We start from the raw sequence: 24529 nt of genomic DNA on the forward strand, positions 1-24529 counted from the left end.
TGACGCTATCAGGATTGTACTGATCATTGTCCTCCCTGCCAGTACATTTGTGGTTTAAAAAGGTGGAAGTCGGTACCAACTTTGTATGTTGCGTGCTTACCTTCTTTCTTTTTCGTGTTTTGCTTTCAGTGCGTGCACATGTGACTGAGACATGTGCCTCGTTAATAATGTAGGTCCATAATTGTTATCATTTTATACCATGATTTTTTTGTACCCATACAGTTGTATAAGCATGTGAATATAGAATGTTGTTGACACTTTCCAACCCACTCCTTTAGTAATCCCTGACGGGATTGACAGTATTGTTAAATAAATAAATAAATAAATAAATAAATAAATAAATAAATAAATAAATAAATATGACAGAGCCATTCTAAACGTGTCGGAAGTTTTAAACAACAAACTAGTCAAGTGATTCGCAATGTGTCACACATGTTGCAATCTCTTTCTTCTACCACGCCATTTCGCATCTGTTAATGTGATTACTTAACAGACACAACGCTTCCATGGGGTATTTTTGGAAATGAGTCTGAAGCACCGTCTTGGCTCTGTGGCAGAACACTCGACTACCTCACACAACACTTGGGATCGATTCCCGCTCAAACCCTGGATATGTCTTTTCCCGCTGTGTGCGATAGCGCTTACGGACACCAGTGGCGATTGATAACTACACCAACAAAATTGGTTGCTCTTGGGATCTCATAACAGCTTTTGATGTAAAAAGAAATCAAGCGTAAGACTGCGTACCGTTCACAAAAAGGACAAGGGACGGAAGAAGTGTCAACGATGGCGCATGTCGCATCCACTTCTTCCATCCATTGTCGTGTTTGTGAGCGCTGCAAAGTCCTAAGCATGGGAATCCATACTAACTAGTTCAGTATTCCGTTCTAAGAAAACAAAATACATTTGGCAGCTAGCCCATAGTGGGCATAGCTAGCCCATAGTAGCCCATAGGGCCCATAGCCCTTGGGCACTTACTATAGGTGTAGGATGTGCCCTCCACTAAAAGAGCGTGCGAGCTGCCCTGTCTTGGGTCTGGTGATGGTTACGAAGTCACACTGCGAGTCCAAGATCATGCTCAGCGAAATGAAAGTGCACGAGTGATCTTCACGCATGGCAATGTTTATAAGATCCTTCGTTAAGCCAAAAATGCCCCAAACCTCATGACTCGCATAGTATCGCTGATGTGTGGTGTCGTAGATGGACTAGAAGACGTGCGTTAGACGATTACGCTTGTTTGATTTTTTCGTCACAAGGGGTGCTCACTTACTGAATGGTTGCAATGTTGTTCCCGTTCCACTACCATACGTGTAGCGGGGCCGAAAGTTGTACAAAGTCAGCAAGGTTGTTAAATTGTAGCTATTTGTCGCTATTATATACACACTCTATATGACACTCACTTAATGGGCATTTGACGTTATCACCAACTACTGAAAACAAATGTACCTTTTACGTACTTACGGACGCATCCGAGCACACACGTTATCAACGCACTCGCGGTTATGATTTCACTAATGGGGCAGCAACACGACGCCATTAGATGACGTGCAAAAGTGGCAAAAGTAAAGCAGTAAAGCACCTTGCGCTCAATGGCTGTTACGCCTATATACGGAAAACACGTGTGTGCCACGAGGGGCAAATGACTTCACAAGGGGCGATAGCACACCCGTGATAAGCCGTGCGAGAAATAGCTTTATTGTTGCATTGTTGCAGTTGTGCACGACGATTACGTTTGTCCTACAGCTAAAACGTCACCCTGCCTATCTAACTCTTCCGAAGCCTTTTCTTGGCGTCATAATTAAAGCTGCAAGAAACGTGGGCAATGTATGTAGAGGAGCGCACGATTGTTTATTGGAGGTTTACAGGTTTGGTGTTCCTTAGGTCGAATGCGGCCACGGCTTCATTAACTGGTGAAACGACGCAATACGAAATACTCGACTAGCCATATCACTCGGTTGGTAAAATGCACTTCCGATACGAAGGCAAACAAGCATAATAACTAAACAGACTTTCACTTGCATAAATAGACCAAGCTTAGCTAAGCGAGTTTTTTTTTTTTTATCCAGTGTCTTCATTCTCGCAGCTTTTTTTTTATTTTCTCGCTTTATACTTGCTGTACTATAGTCATTTTGTGCTGTTCAGGCCATAACTCATGTATATAAATAGTAAGGCGATCTTTATTTGATCCGTAGAAATGCTTTACATCAGATTTGAGTTCACATGGTGCTTTTAGATTATATGGAGTTGATCGGAGACTGCTGACTGGAACTCCTCTTGTTAAAACCGGTCTCTTAAAACCGACGCACACTTTAAGGTGCACTGCATGTTTCCATTTTATGCTTATCAGGGCATCAAGATGTGGTTCTGAAGCCGTGGTTGTCACTCCTGGCGTTATGATAATGCATATGTGCATCTTGTTTGTAAGTGTGCCAAAAGGAATGAGCTAGTGAATTTTCGTTTTGTTTTTTGAGCACATCGAGCTGCTACCAAACCAGGCACGCACTGTTTTTAACCAGCCGTTTTCACCTACCACTTACCCGCTATTACTGTTTTTCAGATTTCGGCATAGCTTCAGGGAAGCAAGACACGTCCTTCGGTGAGTTACTTCGCAAGGCCAAGTGGTGTGCATTCACTGCTTGCTCTCGTTGGTCTTCATGCTCATCGTACGAATTATGCTAGGATGATCTTTAAAAAAAACGAGATAACGTCGCTTTTTCGCAATATGTTTGTTCGCTTGTCGCTCTCCAATTGGTGCTGCTTCATTCTTCTTGTCGTCGTTCTAGTTACATTGTTCTGTTGTCCGAACATAGGTGAGAAAATGCAGGTAAGACAGAGGAGTTGCAGTAATGTTAGCGTATTATGCTAACACATCTAAAGTTACGTCGATTCTAGCCTTTCCACAGTGCTTGCAGCATCTCTAGCAGTAATTCTACTAGTATTTCCGGGCAGCGAGTTAACACTAAATGCCACTCATTGCGGAGAGCATTCTGTGGGTGCTCAGTCGTGTACGCCGCTAGTTGTAGAGCCTGTCCAATTGGCTTTTTCTTCATTCGTACACAGTGATTCGTATGAATGTTTTGAAATTCTTTCTGTGCAAAAAAAAAACATCGTTGCGATCAACTTTCCTAAGCTATAAAAAACGGTTACATGCAAAACGCTACCTCAGACTGCTAATTTATAACTAATTTATATACAGAGACATCGCTTGCACAGCTTTATTGAGATTACCATTGCGTCCCCTCCGGTAATAAGGGATGTACGTTTCGGAGAAGGAAATTGGCAACAAGCAAAGAAATAGAGAGCAAGCGAGCAAGCAGCGTGCCCTGCTTACTACTTGTGTTCGCAGCATGCGGCTTCGCCTACAATAGCAGCGACTCGACGAACGGCAGCTTCGCGTCTCCCAACTGGCCCGGCATCTACCCCAGGGACACGGAGTGCCATTACTTTTTCTACGGGCTTCCGGGAGAGAAAGTGTTCATCGAATTCGCCTACTTCGACATCGAAGGCCTGCCACCGTGAGTGCTTTACGAACTATACAGGCATTGCTTTGATCCTCCGCGATAGGAAGAAAAAAAAACGGAGACAAAAAAAAAAGAGAATTGTGCTCTTTTTTCTTAAAGCTGTACTATTCCTTCCGGTTGCCTCTTTCTCGCATTTCCTTTCTTTTCAATACAGATCCGCCATGTCGTTAAGACGTTTCCTTTATTTTTTGGTGTTTGATTCTACATGAAAAGTGCTGGCTACGCCTGTGGCTACCGTTCGTGCTCATTTCCTTTGAACTTTTTTCAGCCGTTTGAACGGCGCAGGTAACACTGCATACAGGTGGCTCATAGAAACGTATCTTTGTTTAAGCAACACTGAGTAGTTCCGCATTGTCTTCTGTGTGCGTACTTACTGAACTAAAACGTTCGTGTTGTACATAAATCTGCCATACATCCTTCGTGGACACTGGAGCACAAAAATAAAAGAATAGCATCTAGTTTGATACGTTCGTGCGGTACGGTGAATGCTTGTTTCATTTAGCCACCTACGAAATAATTTTAGTAAAGTCGGGGCCCACAGGCTTTTTTTTCTAAGGCACAAATGTTAAGCAATTGCGTCGTATCAGCTATTTTATTGACTAGATAAGATAAAAGATTTTCATAAGGAGTACGCTGCAGAAATCTCCCTCACTTGGAAAATCCGTGCACAATATTCTATGTAGAGCGCAAAGCTCTACAAGGACAGAAAAAGATGACGCAACGAAATACAGGTGTGTGCAGAACCTAGCAGGAGCTCTCTCTCTCTCTAATTATATATATATATATATATATATATATATATATATATATATATATATATATATATATATATATATGTATATATATATGTGTGTGTGTGTGTGTGTGTGTGTGTGTGTGTGTGGAATGGAGTGTATATTTAAGATTTAAGAACTCATTTTTCTGTGTTTGACACAATATTATGAGATCTGAGATATAATAAACAATAATGCAAAGCAATGTACAGGGGAAGTTATTAGACCTAATTGTAATGTATTATGTGAAGAAAAAAAGTGAATGAAAAGATAACTTGCCATGGGCAGCAACCGAACCTGCGATCTTCGAATAACACGTTCGATGCTCTACCAACTGACCAACTGAGATTACATGGCGGTTATCCCCACATCCACTTAATTGATATATGTGAATTAAACGTAGCAGTGCCAGTAAGTGAACACTCCTAATGAGCCTGTTTGGTGGCACGTAGCACGTGAACTGATTACGAGCTGGCAGCTAACCAATAATTCTTCGTGTGCAACTAAAGACGCCAAGTCTTCTAGTACGAGACGCTCGCTAATGAATTAAGAAAGAAGTGCGCGTTTATGTAAGGGCTCGTTTTTTGTGTTTGACGCAATATTAATGAGATTTAACAGACAATAATGCCAAGGAATGTACTGGGGAAGTGATTAGACCCACTTGTAATGTACATTGTGAAGAAAGAAAAGTGGATGAAAAGATAACTTGCAGTGGGCAGGAACCGAACTGCGGCATTCCAAGGTCACAGGTTCAGTAAATAAGCGGTAAAAAAAAAGGAATGCCTTCCCATACTTTTCCGATCTGAACTACTGGTGCTTCAAGTGCCAGCAAGCTTTCTACTTAGGCGACCTATCTCTCGCCTACAATGTGAGAACTGCCTGTACTGGTGATCTCTGAAGTGGCTACCGAGACGACCCAAAAATGATAAAAATGTAGTAGCGATGATCTCTTGATCGTTTACTCCAACATTTCACAGTTTGCCCAATATATTCTCGTTTACGACTTCTAAACGAATGCGATACTTCTTATCGATTAAAAGCTGGATTTTGATCACAGTTTGCTGTCGAGTATCTCATGTTGTGCAAAAGTTTGATATTGAATGCTAGTGTAAAGCCCAGTATTGTCCAATCGATACTTATACTTCGTTTTTAGCGATTATTGCCTGTTTATTTGCGATGCAATACTACAAGCATGCCTATTCAGCGACTATCCTTTATTGATTTATGCATATATTTGCACGTAACAACTAACAATAAGGTTGCGTGCCGACCCGTTTCTTTCACAATCGCAATGTTGTGTTTTGGTGCTACAGAAGTTACACGAAGCAGTAGGTGTCCCTTACTGGCACCAGCGTTTGTTTATTGTACGCGCTGCATAATTATGGGAATGAAAGGATAAGAATTGGATTGGCGCCACCAATCACAAACTGCGGGCTAGGACAGTAGGCTGCGCCATCGGGAAAGCAGTGGCGATCTCCCAAGGTGCTACTCTTGACGCGGCATTCCGAAGCCCTCTATATACAACAGGCAAACTGCACGTACACTTACAACATGTACATTCGGATTCACGACCACAATTCTTTCTGTGACCCATGTGGTGTCGAACGGGAGAAATAAACCAAACTGATAGGAAGAAAAACGTACGCAATCTCGACGTGGTCACTCTTGCGTGCTTCCTGCAAAGCCCTCTCTGGGAAATAACGCCTCACGTCCGAGCTTCTTTCGTGATCTGGACTCATGAGACCGACTGTGAGACCCCGCAGCGCCACGAGGAAGCCTTTTGCGCAGGCTTTGGTGCCTTGGTGGGAAGGCAGCCTCGTAGACTGGAGCCGCTGAAATCCTGGGCCGATATCTGCACGAGCTTCTGAAGAAGAGGCACTCCAGGAATAAACGCGCACAAATAAAGCTTAATGTAGAAAAGGGCGTGGCATCGAATTACTTGGAAGAAGGAGAAAGGAAAAGAAAAGAAAGTGGCTCGGTGTCCTCGCTCGAATGCATTCTCTCTGATAAGTCTTTCACCGAGAAGAAAGGCGAAATAAAAGTACGGACGAAGCGATACGCGAGCTCTGATCCGGGAATCTCGCACCCTAAACCTCGTGTGTTATATCGAGAAGAGAAGCGAAGGGTACGGAATGACCCGAGATGTGCCCAGCTCTGAACGACCAGAAAGACTTGGCAGCCGAAAAAAAGCAAAAAAATTCACTCTTCCGAGCAGCAAATCGTGAGAAAAATACGAATTAAAAGATAGAACGTGGATACAAAAGTATCGTCATGTAATGCAGGAATATTTTTTATTTCGTCTTCGTGGTTGTCGTCTATCTCCTCTCTTTCAACAGCGGCTCTCTTGTACTTGGCTACCCCCCCCCCCCCCTCTTGCATATTTCACGCGAGGATTTCAGCGGAAAGCTCCGCAGAATCGATGGCTGTCCCTCTGATTGCAGACGCCGCGTCAATACTGTCCTTTCGTCCAAAGACGCACAAGCGACGTTTTTCGCTACTGCTTTGCATCCCTATATTCCATGTACGACTCGCCGCTGAAGAAGAAAGGGCGAGATTTTCCGCGATTTCGATGCAGTAGTATTGAATCACGCCCTCTCGCAGCTGATTCAGGATCACTTCGCAACTTTAAAAGGCTTTCTGCTGCCCACACGTAGCAAAAAATAAAGTTTCACGGCTTTTCTCGGTTTGACAGCTATTGAAAAGGATGATTCTGTCATCTGAGCTATACGCGTTTGACTTGATAAAACCTTTCTACTTCTCGTTCACTGTAGTTTAGTCTAGTATCATGCAAAGATTGGTATGCCCATACGTTTTTGTTCTACGTTACAATGTCGATGCCTTTATATGACAAAATGAAATGCCGCGGAATCTCATTTTTTACAATGTTAGCCAAAAAGGTGGTAGACATTAGCATGAAGCGAACCATGCAAGGTGACTTGCCACTAGTCAGGAAAAAGAGAGAAAATAATTTTACTTGTGTGCTAGTTTTGTTCTCCTTTCTTAAAAGGAGAGTGATGTGTCATCGGTAAAATTTTGTTACGTTTCTTTACGTTGTAAACCACAAGTGATATCCACAAGTGTTGAAGATTGGGTGAGTTGGTTCGTCGTACTTGAACTGGCATTACGGGGAAGAAGAAACGGCCGAGCAGACCGACACAAGAGGACAGAGCGCTAACCTCTAGCCCTCTGTCCTCTTGTGTTGGTCTGCTCGGTCGTTTTTTTTTTCCGTAATGCGCTACACCAGTTCAAAGTACCGCAAGTGATAGTTATTTGTTTGCTTAGTGTTGCATGGCTGCCTACTATGTGAAATGTGATAGGCTGTTCTATCTGTTTGCCTGGTGTTATATGCAGATGTTCATGTTTTTTGTGCCCACCACAGTTCTAATAAATAAATAAATAAATAAATAAATAAATAATTAAATAAATAAATAAATAAATAAATAAATAAATAAAAACCTTTGTAAAGCACACTAGTCCCTCAGTACCCTTGATACTTACTTGAGCGCTTCTGTTTGAAGAAGCGCACCTTAATTGTCATTTATTTTGTTCATTTGATTGGAAGCCACAAACATCGCAAACATGTCCGCATGCTCATATTTCTAGAAATTGCTGTACAGCCAAACTCTCGCAGAAAAGGTTAGGCGACCACAATGTGTTATTTAGGTGTCTTTAACGGTGCGATTGAACCTCCCAGCACGCCATTCCTCCCCCTCGATTACGCCAATAGAAAGAAGATTGTTCTGCAATCAGCATGGTTCTATGGTCACGAGAAAGTGGTTTGCCCTATCTATGAGTTAATGAAATTGACTTTAATGATATTGAGAGTATTACACTGATATATATCTATACCAATCACGTTTTTCCCTAATTCATTTCATAGCGTGTACTTTCTTTTTCTATTTAACAACTTAGCATCAACACCATTCTCGTCTTTTCGAGGGCTCAGAGGGGATATGTTCTTCTGTACCAAATATTTTTGAAACTTTTTGAGCTCCAACATACATTTGGAAATTATCTCACCGGCTAGCAGAATGTTGATTTTTACTCGCCGAGAACTTTATTGTGCCACAAAAGATGTAAATGAGACTCTTTACATTCTACATGTAAGATTAATACTTGACTGTGCTTGTGCTCACTGAGACCCGGCACAAAAGCCTTTTGCAGAAACAATCGAAAACGTTCAAAATCAGAAAGCCCAATTCGTCAGCAATAGCTACGAACTATTCACAAGTATCTCAGAAATTAAGGTCACGTTAGGCTCGGGAACAATACAGTCTTGAAGACAGAAACTTCTATTAAAGCTTTTGCATAGCATATATTATAGCCAAACAGGAATCGATAGTTTGAAATGCCTATTAGCCCCAACATATCGTTCTAAGAGGTGCCAAAACTTACATAAAGTAGAATAATACCAATTCAAAACCACTAATGTTGCCAACTCCTTCTCTTTAAAATTATTAGAGAGTGTAATATAACACGCGTATCTTACCTATTGTACTTGTTTGCTATGTGCCATATCGTACTAAAATTTTTTTATACGTACTGTGATTAATACATGATGTCATACTTATATTTTTTATTACGTTATTGTGTTATGTTATATTATGTATTATATTATTGTGTTATGTTATGTTATTGTGTTATTATGTTAAATAAAAATAGCTTTTAGGAGCGAAGCTCCCTAAGGCGTGGGCTGTGCGTCCCCTGTATGTAGCCACTTCTCGTTTAGTTCTTGCAGTGTTCACTAGATGGCGGTACCGTCCCCAGTACGTAGCTACTTCTCGTTTAGTTCTTGCAGTGTTCACTAGATGGCGGTACCGTCCCCAGTATGTAGCCACCTCTCGTTTAGTTCTTGCAGTGTTCACTAGATGGCGGTACTTGTAGCTGATGACGAAAGATGCGAGATGTTATAAAATAGGAATGATGTCACATATGGCGCGTGTCATTGGTGGAAGGCAATCGTTCGATTTAGTGCGGCTACGTACGCTAGTGGGAGCGTTATAATAAAATCGAGTGGGCAAAATGTACGGAGGATTCATGGTTTACCAGATTTACCAGGTTTACCTCCGGAGCTTCGCCCACTCATCATCATTCACTTCGTGGATATGGCGGCACTTTTTCAGGTTACTTCTTCCCCAAATAAACCCCTCCCACTTTCTTTATAGGGAGTGGGAGGGTGGTTAGTAATGCGAACGTTTAGTTGCCAATACCTATCAGTAGTTTCGTGTAGGTTTTAAAGAGTATTTTTCCAATTGTAACTGACCTCTCTGCATTTCTGCCAATAATTTTCTCTCTCTTGCTATTTTAAAATGTGAAACTATGCACAACACTTGCAATTCGCTGAGCTGCACGACCTGCCATCCCGACTCCTTCTCTTACTGCTTGCTCGAAGGTCAGGTCACAAGATGGAATCCTGGCCTCGGCGGCCGCAATTTTAATGAAGGCGGAAATGCTCTAGGCCCGTGTACTCATATTTAGGTGCACCTTAAAGTGCCTCAGGTATTCGAAATTCCGGGGCTCGCCACTACGGCGTCTCTCATAATCTTATTGTAGTTCTTGGGACATTAAACCACAAAGTTTATTTATTTATTTATTTATTTATTTATTTATTTATTTATTTATTTATTTATTTATTTATTTATTGAGATGCCTGCAACGCAGTTTTGGCATTACGCAGAGGGGATGGGTGAAATACAACCAAAATACAATGTACAAGTGAGAGATTGGTTATAAAAGTTCTTACATATGTGGTGAGTAGACGCACTTTGAACACATTGATGACTTACACTTCATAACGTAATGCAGGGTGCAACAGTAGATACCGTTTTCTCACGAAACGGCACATCATCCCAATAGTAGATTATTGAGATATGTCGTATACGAATCAGTGGTGATAGGAGAGCAAAAAAAAATACTTTAGTTACATTGCCTTCGATCACATTACGTCACCGCATTGATGTCTGCCGTGATGTGGCTGCTTGATTGAATTTCTGGATTTTGACATGACCAATCACAGGTGAAGTGTACAACCGTAAACAAGCTGTGGGAAAAAGTTGCTCTATTTGAGATCAAACTCTATTTGAGATATTACCCTATTTGAGATCAAACTATTTTATAACCTAGTGCATATTATTACAGCGAAAGCTGTTAGGAGATCACAACTCGGTTCCGCTGCATCCGCTTCCACCGCTGCCGGTGTCCGTAACCATATCGATCAAAATTGGCAAAACCTTATGGTACCATTGACACAGTAGGGCTAGAACCTGGGTCCGCTGGATGCCAACCCCCTATTCTACCACTGAGCCACGCCGGTGATTGGGACTTGTTTGCAAACTTGCCTTAGGCAGGCCCGATGTCGTGAAAGCAATCGCGTTATTACGACTTATAAAGAGTTTTAAAACAGCGTCAGAACAAGCAGTCGTCGCACAATGCGAATAGCGTAACGAGCGGGCCGTCCAATGTTCCAACCAATTACATAAGCTTGTTCTTCTTCCCCTATTAACTGTGGCACATACCCACTTCAGTCGTAATTCCTCCTTGTCGTCAGCCCCTGTATGAACAATCGGCACAAAATTCTTTGCAAGTGTTTAGCGGATACCACGCTTCTCAGAAGAATGACGAAGAATAGCATAGCGAATGCCAGCCTACTATTTTAATTTTTTTATTATTAATGCCGTAGTGGGTACCCAGCAAGTGTGCTTGCAGGAGTTAACGAATTAGTGTTAAGAAAAAAACTTTGAAAGACCCCTCTTCTATAGCTTTCGCTGTGACTAGGCTGCACCTTCCACGCAGGCCTGGCATTTTTAATGCATCTACATAATACGAAATGATCAATATATTCGACAAAATAGAATAATGTATTTTTAAGATCATATATAGTTGTATAGCATGTACATAATCATTCCAAAAGCTTGCTTTGCATAAATTCTGTAGTTTGCATTTTACTTGCAGCTATGAAATAGCGCTGTAAGTTGACACAGAGAGAATGTGAATAAAGCATTAAACGAAGCACTAAATCATCCTGCTTTGTATTTTTCTCTGGTGAGCTCATCTGCGCGTTTTCTGGAAGAAAAAACAAAGATATGTTTGTAGAGCCCTTCGTTGCAACCTCATCCATCAGCTACAAACACTCCCGTGTAAATAGCGTAGTTTTCCCCATGTTTTGAGCACCCAACACTGGTTCTGATTGCAGCCACATCGGCCGTTACATGAACACTAAGGGCACCCGAGCAGTGCACAAGAGAACAAGATAGGAGCGGCTCCTATTTACGACAAATTTTGAACCACGCCACGTCGGCTCGTAGCACGGCATCGATAAAGAAGGGGTCAGTTTCCTGATGACCTGCTCGGCGCTTCCTTCCCCCTCGGTGTGCTCCTCGTTGAGTCCAACGCTGCAGGTCTTGTCGCCTGGCCAAATGAGGCGAGCTTCGCTTAATCTTCCTTCAACCAGGAGAGGGTGAACTCGACAGAGGAAGAAGCTGAATGGCGGGGAGAGTGGTTTGTGCATGGCTGGTGTGTCTAGAAGTATAATAGGACCATTTGTCTTTGTTCATATTCTTGCTTAGATGGCGACTTTTCTGAGGAAGGCCCTTCGTCCGCCATGTTTACGTATCGGCATTGGACGAGCGGCCAACCGATCGACCGGCACGCCAGTCGCTGGTGATGACACTGCAGCAGGCTTCGGCTGTGCCTCTGGGCCTGTCTTGGCTTCGTTCCTTTGTTTCTTCTTGATATGTGTACGCGTCAAAGAGCTTAGGTAGCTGTTTTCTTATGTAGGGAAGTTGCGAAACACCCGTCGCGTGAGTAATGGACGCCGCCTCCTGATGCAGTGCGGATGCTGCCGTTATTTTGAGTTCGAGATGAGGGCAAGGGAAATGATGAGCGACCGCTCCCTGACCTTCTTTCACCGAATTTTCTACGTACTTTGTTTTCCCCCAATTTCACAGATTTTCCCTGTCTAGTGGGGGAATTTGTCTTGGTTATCAAAGCGCTGATGTCTTCGAAACGAGCCTCTTATCGACATACACTGTGACGGTCTGGCCCGCTGTTCAAGGGTGATAATGTTTTGTTTATATTGAACGCCTCGCTAATATCATGGCCCTCACTTGAGACAACTTCGCTTGCCTGCCAGCTCTTTGGTCACTATCGTCGTTGGGGTTAATTGTGACGCTACCCGTTAAGTAAAGTTAATGCATTTATAGTCATATCAGAAGTTGGTCTGAGTTCAATAAGGAAGGCACTGGCTACTACTTGGCTGTCGAATAGGTGGTATGTACGATTCGCAGGATATACGAAAAAAAGACATGTGAAATAACACTGTCAGAATAACACCACGATTTAAAAATCAGTGCTAGCACAATATGTAGGTATCACTACCACAGGCAACATATATGACTCAAGAAAACAGCCGGAAACACACAAATTCGTACGCGTCCTCTTGTATTTGCCCTTGTTCAAAAGTTCACACATCTTGGCAGATGCGACAATTGGTGAATCGTTTTGAGCACATGACATGTTTTTGGGAAGTCGTGCTCATAGTTCTTAAACGAGAAGCGTCTGTTAATGAACTTTATGCGCTTCGAGCGTTTTTATCTATCTATCTATCTATCTATCTGTCTGTCTGTCTGTCGATCGCGGGATCGAATCCCGGCAGCCGCTGCAGCCGGGATTCGATCCCGTGACCTGCGGGTCAGCAGCCGAGTACATTAGCCACTAGACCACCGTGGCGGGGCAAGCGCTGGTTTCTATCGTCTGTAGTACAGCAATAGCGGCATGCTCGTGTGCGCCTGCGCCACTTGGATTCGATGCGCGGCTGCGCCAGCTGTATTAACGCTCCTTAGTGCGCTGCCACGCTGAGCCATGTTCTCTCAAACAGGGCTCACCGCTGTACATGTGAATGTTTTACAGCGATAAGAGAGCAGCTTGAAACATGGGAAACACTGTTTATGTCCCAGCTACTCATGTACTTGATTGATTGATTGATTGATTGATTGATTGATTGATTGCCCCGCCGCGGTGGTCTAGTGGCTAAGGCACTCGGCTGCTGAACCACAGGTCGCGGGTTCAAATCCTGGCTGCGGCGGCTGCATTTCCGATGGAGGCGGAAATGTCGTAGGCCCGTGTGCTCAGATTTGGGTGCACGTTAAAGAACCCCAGGTGGTCGAAATTTCCGGAGTCCTCCACTACGGCGTCTCTCATATTCATATGGTGGTTTTGGGACGTTAAACCCTATATCATCATTATTGATTGATTGATTGATTGATTGATTGATTGATTGATTGATTGATTGATTGATTGATTGATTGATGGGTTTAACGTCCAAAAGCTACCATATGATTATGAGAAACGTCGTAGTGGAGGTCTACGGAAGTTTCAACCAACTGGGGTTTCTTAACGTGCGCTCAAATCTGAGCACATGGGCCTACAGCATTTTCACCTCCATCGGAAATACCGCCCCCTCTGCCGGGATTCGATGCCACGACCTGCGAGCCAGCAGCCGTGTACCTTAGCCACCAGACCACCACGGCGGGGTGCTCATGTACTTTATTATTCAGAGCGTACTAACAACGCCGCTACAAAAGCAGTAATGGCTGTGTCAGCGCAGCAAATAAAAAACAATTTGATCCCAATCAAGATTTAATTTTCCCCATTTTACATTTTCTATTCTTTTTTCACAGTCGTGTAAGACAATGTCAAGTTCAAGCATTTTTTTATTTCTCGTGTTTGATAGCTCATATCTATGGCCATCATTCCGTCTTTTTTTCTGTGACGTAAAAGTAACAGGTGTATTTCTTATTGTGATACATATTTGTAATTACCGCGTATTTTGTATGTATATATCTACTGGATATAGGCTGTAAAACTGATTTCAAGCATGAAGTAAAGTGATATATCAAGGAATTTGTTATGAATACAGTGGTCATATCTAGTCGTGTAGCTCCAGTCTATAGGCCGGCTTGAAGGAGATAACGGGAGAGTTCCGATTGCAGCCTTTAGCATATGAATCAATGAAAGTAAAGAATATGCTTTTTTTTTCTTCTTGTCGGTCTAGGTGCACAGCTGAGACTGCCAGCGACTACGTGGAGTTCTCCAGTGCCCGAAGAGCGCATCACAAGATTCCTCGCCATTGCGGCATGCAGAAACCACCGAATATCGAGTCGGAGGGTGAATTTTTCCGAGTCACCTTCAGGACCAATGACCGTTTTGACGGAACGGGCTTTTCAGCGCAATACCAGTTTAGGAGCGTAATAGGTGAACAGCCGCTTGAGTTATACCCTTCGGTAACGTGTGCAAGAACTACTTGCAGTAACGTCAAGTCAGCGTCAATGATGAATAGTCACCATTCCCTATCTACAAGCTTCGCGTGTTGGTGTTCTTAAATTAAAAAAAATAATAATAGAGAGTTTTCTGGGTGAAGCAGCAGCTCGCAAATAAGGCGCTCGCGCTTGTGCAAGTTTAGTTTTGTGGCCAAATGAACCCAGGCATTCCCGTTACGCCACTTTTTGTTCGGAACTGGTTCTGCATGCAAGCACGTGTGTGTTGTCTGATGTTAACTACGTGTGAATTGCTTGTAGCAGTTATGTGTGGGTAGCCTTTAAAGTGCCGTTACCGTTCTACAATGTCAATGTATATTGATCTCTACTGTTAGCGAATAATGGATTGTAGCCCTAAATAATCTCTCCCATGCTGTTGCCTCCTCTTTTATCATACATTCATCGGACTTGGATATATATTGCACGAGTAGAGACCACTTTGATTGATTGATTCCACACTCCATTAAGTAAAAAAAGAACAAGACATAACGTGATGCGACGAATCAAACCATAAACAGTTTTATGTGTTGTCGTTACAGATCCCTATACAATCAAAAGGTTCAGGGGAGGCGCAACCTACTTACAAGGTAAACTACGTGCAGATCTCCTGCTGTGTTCTATTGACTGCCTAGAAAAATTTTCGTTTCATTTGCTGGCCTCAGCAAACACTCTGCTTGAAGGAGCTATGTGTAAAGTTTACCAACAGAGTGTAAATATGAACGATTCCATTCCAAGCCCGCTCGTAAGCCCGCATAAGCAGCGAGTACAGAGGTAAAAAACGAGGTTAAAGAAACGTAAACTAGAGCTCCGAAAAAATTGTTAGATCAAGTTATTTCATAAGTTTCACAGTCGAACTGACCTGCAGAACTACCAGCGTTGGCTAAAAAAAAACCTCGTGGAGAAGAAAAAAAACAGAAAAATGAAACTTGTAAAAGCGAGGCTTTCCCATCTTTATCATGTTTATTCAGCACTTCATTTTCACCACTGACATTCAAACTAAGCACCTAAAGTGCAGGTGGAGGAAAGTCGGGCTGTTTTTCTGCGACGATATCACCACTCAGTCAAAATACACATGTGGCTAGATAAACGCAGTAGTATACAACAGCCATGGTATGTCATTTCGCCCAACCAGAACCTATCCTCCTTTGCAGAGTGTAGGATTGGGCGAGATAGGGCATATTTTAACGAAATAATTGTGGCTCAGACTGAGTCATATTTTCTTGTTCTTGCTTTGCACCTCAATCTTTAACAAAGTGGGTGCATAAAAGAGCTTTCTTCTTGTTACATATATTTAAGTGCGAAGGCGCCCGAAGCGGAACTGGCAGCTGCTTCACCGTGACCCCTGTATTATTCCCTAAAACTAGAGGAAACGAAAGAGGATTCCAATATTTCTTTTGTAGAGAACTTATGATAGCTATATGCAGAAGTAAAGACCCTCAAGGCCTTGAAGAATGTAAAGGCCTAGAATGGAAAGGATTAGGGGTACGAGTTAATGGAGAATACTTTGGTAACTTGCGCTTTGCCGATGAGATTGTATTGATGAGTAACTCATGGGATGTATTGCCATTCATGATCACCTAATTAGACAATAAAATCGGTAAGGTCGGTCTTTGAAAAATCTGCAGAAAACAAAACTAATGTACGACAACTTCGGAAGAGAACAGCGGTTTGAGATAGGTAGCAGTGCACTTGTAAAATAGTACGTCTACTTAAGACAGGTAGTAACCGCGGAGCCGACTAACCATATTGAAGTAACTCGAAGAATAAGAATCGGGTGGAGCACATTGGGCAAGCATTCTGAATTAATGAATGGCAGATTGCCACTATCCCTCAAGAGGAAGATATATACCAGTTGCATCTTACCGGTACTTATCTATGGAGCAGAAACCTGGAGGATTACAAAGAGAGTTCAACTTACGTTAAGGACGACACAGTGAACAGCGGAAATAAAATGATAGATGTAACCCCATGGGACAAGAAGAGAGCAGAGTGTATCAGGGAACAAACGGGTGTTAAGAACATTATGGTCGAAATCCAGAAGAAATTTCCATGGGCAGGGCACGTAGCGCGAAAGCAAGATAACGGCTGGTCAATAAGGATCACAGACTGGATTCCAAGAGAAGTCAAGTGGGTGAGGGCGCGACAAAAAGTTAGATAGGGAGATGATATTAGGAAGTTTGCGGGCGTTAAGTGGCAGCAGCTAGCACAGTACTGACTGGAGTGGTGGAACATGAGAGAGACATTAGCCCAGCAGTAGGCTGGTTATGATGAAAGACCCTCAACTGCTTCTAGCGAAGCAGTGCAGAGCAAAAAGATATTAATGATTGGAGATTGATGATAGCCAAGAGAAGCTAGGCGAAGGTCTACAATGTAGTCTTCACGAATATGCAAGTTTTATGGCATTGAAAATTTGATACCAAATATTCATGATTACGTGTACTTTCTAGCATTACAAATGGAACAAGTTTTTACATAAATATTTGCTGGATTTTAAAAAAAATCATTTAATCATCATCATGTTAATATATTGAGCGTGATACAAAGGTCGAGTGATTATTCAGGGAAACACATGCGAATAAAAGCGAACTTTGTGGAATATCTGGAAATTGCGCTTAGCTATGCGACCTCGGATTCTGAGAGAAGGCAAACGCGTGAGGGTAAGCATATGTGATTAAAAGGACACTAAAAGCAACTATTAGATCGTTGTTGATTATTAAAATAGTGGTCTAGAAACGTCGTAGTGTTACTTTTGTGCCAAAGAAGTGCTTACCTAGAAATCACGTTTTAGTGGTCCACATTGGGTTAGCGCACTTCGAATGGCCAGCCTCACTCAGGACGTGTCACATCTCTGTTACGGTGCACAACATTGCCCGCCTTTACTGCGTGACCGCCAACACTAGTAACAGAACGAAAGTAGCGGGAGACATAGCAGCAACAAATGACATTGAACAATTTCCAGACAGGGCCTGCGAGATGGCAGACGTAATTTGTTCAACTGCCCTCCACTAGATGGCACGACCTGTCCATTTTAGCCAAACAATAATTGAACTTTTGAACCACTCGCGCTGTTCCCCCAAACGTCCGGCGGTTATTTTTTCTATTAATCAAACAGAAACGAACAAGGAGCATTTCATTACTTCTCTTCATGCAAGGAAAGTTCTTTATATAGTGCAGCTGGTTTGATCACTAGTGATTTATTGTAGGCGATACCGTTGACATAATCAGGATCATTTTGCGAATTTGCAATCGTAGCGCATGTTTTCTTGGGCATACACCTTATTTCACGGTAAGTTGGGCATTGCTGGTGATAATATTGTCACGGGCTAAGTAGATGCCTGAGGTTGACGACGACGAAGTGCTCTGGGGGAACGTGCTCGGACTGCAGCAGCGTTGTACGCATTTTGCTCGCCAGTATATCCATTGTGTATACTTTATTCCCCGTAACATCATTGGTGGAGGTGCGGGGTCGTTTAGACCCCGCACCTCCACCAATGATATTGTCGTTTTAGACGCTGTCATAGATCAAGCTTTCACTCTGACATAAATTAATTGACTTTAGTGTTCCTTTAAAGAGTGTGCTGGGACACGGTGGCTGCTGCAAGAGCAGGAACGTAATAGTCGGACAAACACAGGGCAGAGGATCTTGCCGTGTAGGGGGCGCAGTCTAGGTGATGATGATGATGATGATGTTGATGATGAAGATGAAGAGTTGATTATAATGATGATGTTGTTGCTTAAGCTGCTGCTGATGATGATGCAACGCACCCTGTTTATCTCACAGCCTTTTGCTTATTTACAGGCTGTACGCAGATTATTGCCCTCATCATCTTCGTCGAGTTCCTGCGATTTGTTGGAAGAATTCGGTAGCAGCGGTGGCGTTTTAGTGCGGACAATGGTGTACTCATGCGGTGCCTCTCACGACCAGTGACAATAGTGGTGGCGAGCGAAAAGATGGACTCTGTGCCGCGCTAAGAACGCACAAGCAAAGAAATGTTTCGAACACTCTGACTTTTTACGGGTGTGTGGCGCATGAAACTGTGAATGAGGAGCACCGTTCATCGATGTTTCTTGCTCAAGAACTTGACGCCATGGCTGTCGGATGGATGCATGGAAGAGGCTGCAAAAGGGATGACCATCGGTTTCCGTCACAAGAAAGAAAACTGTAGCATGTGAGATACGCAGATGTTATGTGGGTAATGAAGAAAATGAGCGCTATTCTAAAACGCCTCATTTTATGTGGAATGTTGATCGGAGCTGAACAGATATCGTCTTTAGATTTTTATATCTTGTTATCTTTCGTTAGACGTTTCGGCAGTCAGCAGTGAGGGCTTTTCTGTAGAATATTGAGTTTGCTCACGCGTCTATAGGGAATGCCATTGGTCTATCTCATAAAGTTTGTTATTTTTGCTGTCTTCTTTATTTAGTTGATACAAGCGCGCACACACAGACTGATTGCGAAGAAAAGAACTAAATCCTGCCAATAGACGGCGAATGCCTTACGCACAAGCCATTGAAAGAAAGATTCGTTTAGTGCTGGCTATGTGATGGTAGAAAGGTGTGTTATAAAAATGGACTTACTATACTTAGTGCAGACATCCGTAACAGAACACCCCACTGTTCTTTCTTTTTTTATTTTCGAAAGTAAGCAGCACATTACATAGTTGCACATCTCTTCAAAAATTAGGCATCTGCATGCGCTTTCATATACATAGCATGACTCTGTGCTCAGTGAAACTTGATCGACACATTCGCTAAGTTCAACATTATATTTCACACAGGTGTAAGCTGCATACTACAGGCACACAAAACAAGTAGACGACATTTCCGACACATAGTGCTCTTGTAAATTATTCACTTGCGGTTTTAACAGGAGTACAACTGTTTAACACAATACTACAAAGTTTGGGCAAGGTTGTCTGATAAAAATGAATATAATCATTGCTACATTCCACGTTCTTCATTAGGTTTTTTACATTGCTCTTCTAGAGTTTTTCAGAAAAGTGCTCTAAAAGACGCAGAACAAGCAATGTTGCTAGCAACTCCACCATTAGACACAAATTTTGTGATCAACAAGACGGCTTTTATGCGCACGATGATTGTCTAAAAACAGCAACAATTATACTTTTAGTACCTACCACATGATGTGACAGGGCCTTCTCGCTGAGAAAATCAGTTTAATCACCGATGTAGCGCTCAAATGCCCAAGTTTGTTTTTTTGTTTTTCGCAGGTGTCATTCACAGAGTTTCTTCTTTTAAGAGCGCGCGTGTCCCACGTTAGCCAGATTTCCGCATAGTTTGAGAAACAAAACAAAACGCTCAATTTTACATCCTCATAATTGGTAAAATGTCGACATCATCGATTCTTGGGCAGATAATTTGACACGTCAGACATATTTACTATATCTCGTCCTTCGAAGACACATGCATCAGGCAACCAGAATAAAACTCATAAGTGTGCACATCGCTAATACGAAGCAAAGCAAACTTGACGTTGTGTTATCACAAGTGGTATATACAATTACAGCATGTAGCATACAGTTGAGCAAGGTTATGATTATATTTAGAGATAAAGTAAAACTTGTTGAATAATGTCACAAAGTGTCACTTGTTCAGCCTTTGTGTAGCGTGGGAAATATTTTCACTTTTCTGGGTGCGGAAGCATGAAAACCAAGAGAGCTAAAGCATACTGTGAATGTTTGTTCAGTTTCCCAGGCTTAGGTGAGTGCAGATTACCTTGCATTGTTAGAATCAAATTGTAAGGCACTCTTTTTTCGTATATTACAGCGTATGGTCCACGGCTGAATTATTTTTCATTGCCTTACAAAGACCAGTAGGGCTAACTATATATATATATATATATATATATATATATATATATATATATATATATATATATATATATATATATATTCAATGGGCCAGTTTGTCTTGGTGAAGGTATAGGATATGGCACAACAGGAGCGTTGTCAACAAGGATAAATATATTTATCCTTGTTGACAACGCTCCCGTTGTGCCATATCCTATATATATATATATATATATATATATATATATATATATATAGTGCATGAATTGTCGAGCCTTGTTTCGTTTTTTCTTTACACGTCACAAATGTGCTTTTGTTAGGATGTGAGAGAAGCTGAAGGCCAGGTGCCTGTACAGTTCTGCTTCGACGAGCGTTCCCTTGTAGCTAAATATATATTTCTGCAATAAATGATGGGGTCATAAGTACACACACCCATAACTTGACTGTTATATTTCTGGGCGTAGAATGTGTCTTTACAGCCTTTTTTCACTTGGAGTTTTTTTTTTCGACCCACTGCTGTTTCCCGCGTTTTTCGCCTGGGAAGCCGTGGGTGTCAGAAGGCGTTCACACCAACCACTGACGGAAATACGCAAGCGAACCGACCCGTGGTGGCCGATACTTACACCAATAAGCCCAATCTGCCAGTTGTCATGCCGCTGTTGCTGCAGTTCGCACCTGTTTTCGTCATTTCTCGTTTCTCGCACCCAGCCCCCTGTAGAAATCTATAGCGTATTTCGACGTCTTGCTCCTGAGATACGTTTTTGTACAGTAGATTTGGCACTCCATTAAAAGGTCTAAAGAACCGGTCAGTATGCAACTTCACCTATTCATGCAGTAGGTTTTCCACAAAAAGCGAACCATCGCGGCACCAATGTCAGCCGCCGACGTGGATGCTGCCTTGTAGCTAGTTTTTGCGGATCTTTCTTGACCTGTGTGAGCCTTATAAGAACATCACTCTAAGTAGCGGCCAGCCGTAACAGAGACAGATGAAGTAGGAGTGTGCAAATATCGAATTTTAAACTTCGAAATGAATTATAATAATGCAAACTAACGGCGAATCCAGTTGAGAATCAATTGTGAGTCACGAATTGTGGCAACTGAATCGAACTTGTAAACTTAAGCATCTAATTCTACGAAGTTTAGCACAGTTGTGAAATTCTCTTGTGCTTATTTCAATGGCTCTTGTTGATATTTGTGATAATCGAATATTTTGAATAGTGGAAGCGCCAGGTGAGTCTAATATTTCACGTTTTTAACATTTGCAGCTACCTAAAGCCTAATGTGCGCACATTAGATTTCAGTTTTTTACTGTGCACCTGTGCACAATCGTTCCTTTTAATGGCGCAACTGTGAACACACTTCAGTCGACAACACTCTTAGTTAGGACTGTAGTGGCGAGAGGACCTCGCAACACATCTCCTTCGGGAGTCGCCGTAACAATGTGCTGAGACATCACTCACTTTCTCGCACACTTCAATAGCAACCGTTCCGGATGTCGACTTGAGAAGTCATCGCGAGCGAAGGCGGAAACATAGTGTGACATACACCGCACAGGGCTCGCATAGTGCAACACTGTGTGCGCGTTGAGGAAGACGAAGTGATTCTTTGTAGAACACATCTCGCTCGTCTCAGTGCTTTTCTGGACTTTTTGCTGCAGTTGTGGGGTGTATTGCCCCGTAGGTTGCGGTAATGGATGTACAACCTCACGAGGCAACGTCTGACTCTGGTTTGACCGCGGCCACTACCTCGAGGAAGCGAGGAAACACATCCAGTGAGAGCGATGACACTGAGCTGTACTCCGCATCTTGCGACGAGTCCTCAGACGACGGCTTTCAACCTGTCCTGCACCGCAAGGCCAAGCGACGGATCATCAATCCATCGCCGGTGTCAAGTACAGCCACCGTGAAAACGGCGCCCCAGCGATGGCCTCATTCCATCCTGTTTGTGCCAAAGAACGCTACCGAAAGTCTGCGTGTTCTGAACAGGCAAGTGCTTTCGCTCTATTTTGAGAACACTGTGCCGAACGAGATTAAAGACCTACGGCTTAATACAAGAAGAAACATCCTGGCTGTCGATTTGTGGCACCCGAGTGCGCTGAGCACGCTGCAACAAGTAACACAACTGGGAAACATTGCAGTTAGGTCCATCATACCAGCCGATGGTGCGACCACATCAGGAGTCATTTACGACATTAACACAGAAATCCCAAACGCAGACCTTCCAATGCTTATAAAACCAGCGAGTCAAGACAACGTCATTGTCAGCGTTGGACGGCTTGGAAAGACACGCTGTGTGAGAGTAACGTTCAAAGGTGACTGTCTTCCCGCATACGTGAAGGTTGGCCACTTTCGTCAACAAATTCGACCGTTCATTCCTAAACCCGTGCAATGCTTCAATTGTCAGAAGATCGGCCATGTAAAGGGTGTTTGCAGAAGCTCCGCAGCGTGCCCCCGGTGCGCCGAACCACACGCGGAAGACAACTGTAGCGCTACCACACTGAAGTGTCCTAACTGTCAGGGTGCTCACAAGGCTTCTTCGAAAGAATGTCCGCACATAAAGAAAGAAATTTTCTATTTTGAGGCAAATGGTACGAGACAGCTCGACCCACAAAGAAGCTGCCGAGAAAATCCGGCGAAGACGACGTCGCCGTCGAAGGTCTTCACGTCGGAGAGCGCCAACTTCAGGCGATAAGTCGACGCATCAGGAAAGATCGCCAGCTGCAGTTTACAGCACGGCAAACACAGACGTTGTAAAAGAGCAAAGGGGCAGACCAGTCTCTACAGATGAGTGGCCTCCACTTACGCGTACACAACGCTCAGAAGAGCCGCAGCAGAAGCCGTCTTCTTCAGAGCAAGCTGCTGTAATGGAGGGCTTGCGGAACACAGATCAGCAAGTGATAGCTCTTTTGCGACCATTAATTAACGCCATCCGCTTGTTGTTGAGCAACTTGCACACACCATCAGCAAGAAGTGCATTGCAATTACTGGACGCTTTGAGTCCAGTACTCGCAGCGCTTGAGTAAATAATGGCTCACCAGCCACTGTCTTTCAGAGAAGAGGTCCGAAAAGCAGCGATTGTTCAATGGAATGCCCGGGGACTGAGGTCACGCATCGCCGATTTCCGTCGGTTCGTGTACACCAATAAGTTCCCCATCATTGTCATCTGCGAGCCAAATTTGCAGAAAGAAATCAGACTTTCTGGTTATGAGTCATTCATGTCGTCTACAACTGCGGACAATAGCAAAGTTCTGATGTTTATTCGCCGCGACCTCACCTACATTCATCATCCGGTGTCACCCCACGACGACAATCAATATATAACAGTGAAAAGGAGACTTACCATCACGGTTGTGGGTGCCTACCTCTCTCCGACAAGTCGTTTCGACCATACAAGACTACAAGGTATCCTGTCAGCAACTTCTCACCCATGCATTACAATTGGCGACTTCAACGCCCATCATACAATCTGGGGAAGTTCGAAGACCAATGTTAAAGGGAGAAAGTTGGTGTCCTTCGCCTCCGACAACCAACTTTTCTTGCTAAATGATGGCAGTCCAACGTTCCTGCGTGGTTCAAGGTATAGCAGCTGCCTTGACCTGGCCTTTGTCTCCCGAGGCCTCGTCAGGCATGCTGAGTGGTTTCCAGACATAGAAACGCATGGAAGTGACCACATTCCCACTTACGTCAAAATCGAAGGATTGTCCTATGCTAAGATACGCGACAGTGTTCAGAGAGTGGACTGGTTGAAATTCCAGTCTCGCATGGAAGAGCAATGTGAAGCCAGCATAACCCTCAACATAGAGGAGATAATTAAAAGCACAATACACGATACTACGTGTACCCTCACCTGCTCTCCCAAAGCAACGGAATTTGACATCGAGCTAGAACGACTTCGAGCAATCCGACGGCGTGCTGAACGAAGATACCGATGCACGGAGGCAATAAAAGACTTACGGATTGCTCGACGTATACAAAAGAAGATTCAGCGCAGGATAAATAAACTCGAGTCACAACGTTGGACTGCTTTTTGTGAGTCACTTGACCCACAAAAACCTTTATCCCAATTGTGGAAGACGGTACGAGGCCTCCGCACAAAACCCACTCAGTGGTCACCAT

General features: G+C 43.2%; 1 protein-coding gene across 1 annotated transcript in view; it reads left to right on the forward strand.

Annotated features, from left to right (window-relative positions):
• The window catches only part of LOC119174013 (suppressor of lurcher protein 1-like), a 129702-nt gene extending 110880 nt beyond the window's left edge, over nt 1-18822 (forward strand). Inside the window, exons 11-15 of the mRNA XM_075894849.1 lie at nt 2558-2596; nt 3347-3515; nt 14346-14545; nt 15147-15194; nt 18407-18822. Of these exons, the coding sequence (XP_075750964.1) occupies nt 2558-2596; nt 3347-3515; nt 14346-14545; nt 15147-15194; nt 18407-18474 (524 nt within the window). The 3' untranslated portion in view covers nt 18475-18822. The remainder of the gene's footprint in view (nt 1-2557; nt 2597-3346; nt 3516-14345; nt 14546-15146; nt 15195-18406) is intronic.
• Nucleotides 18823-24529: the final 5707 nt, after the last annotated feature.

The sequence above is a fragment of the Rhipicephalus microplus genome, chromosome 5 (assembly GCF_043290135.1).
Source record: "Rhipicephalus microplus isolate Deutch F79 chromosome 5, USDA_Rmic, whole genome shotgun sequence".
Taxonomy (NCBI): Eukaryota; Metazoa; Arthropoda; class Arachnida; order Ixodida; family Ixodidae; genus Rhipicephalus; species Rhipicephalus microplus.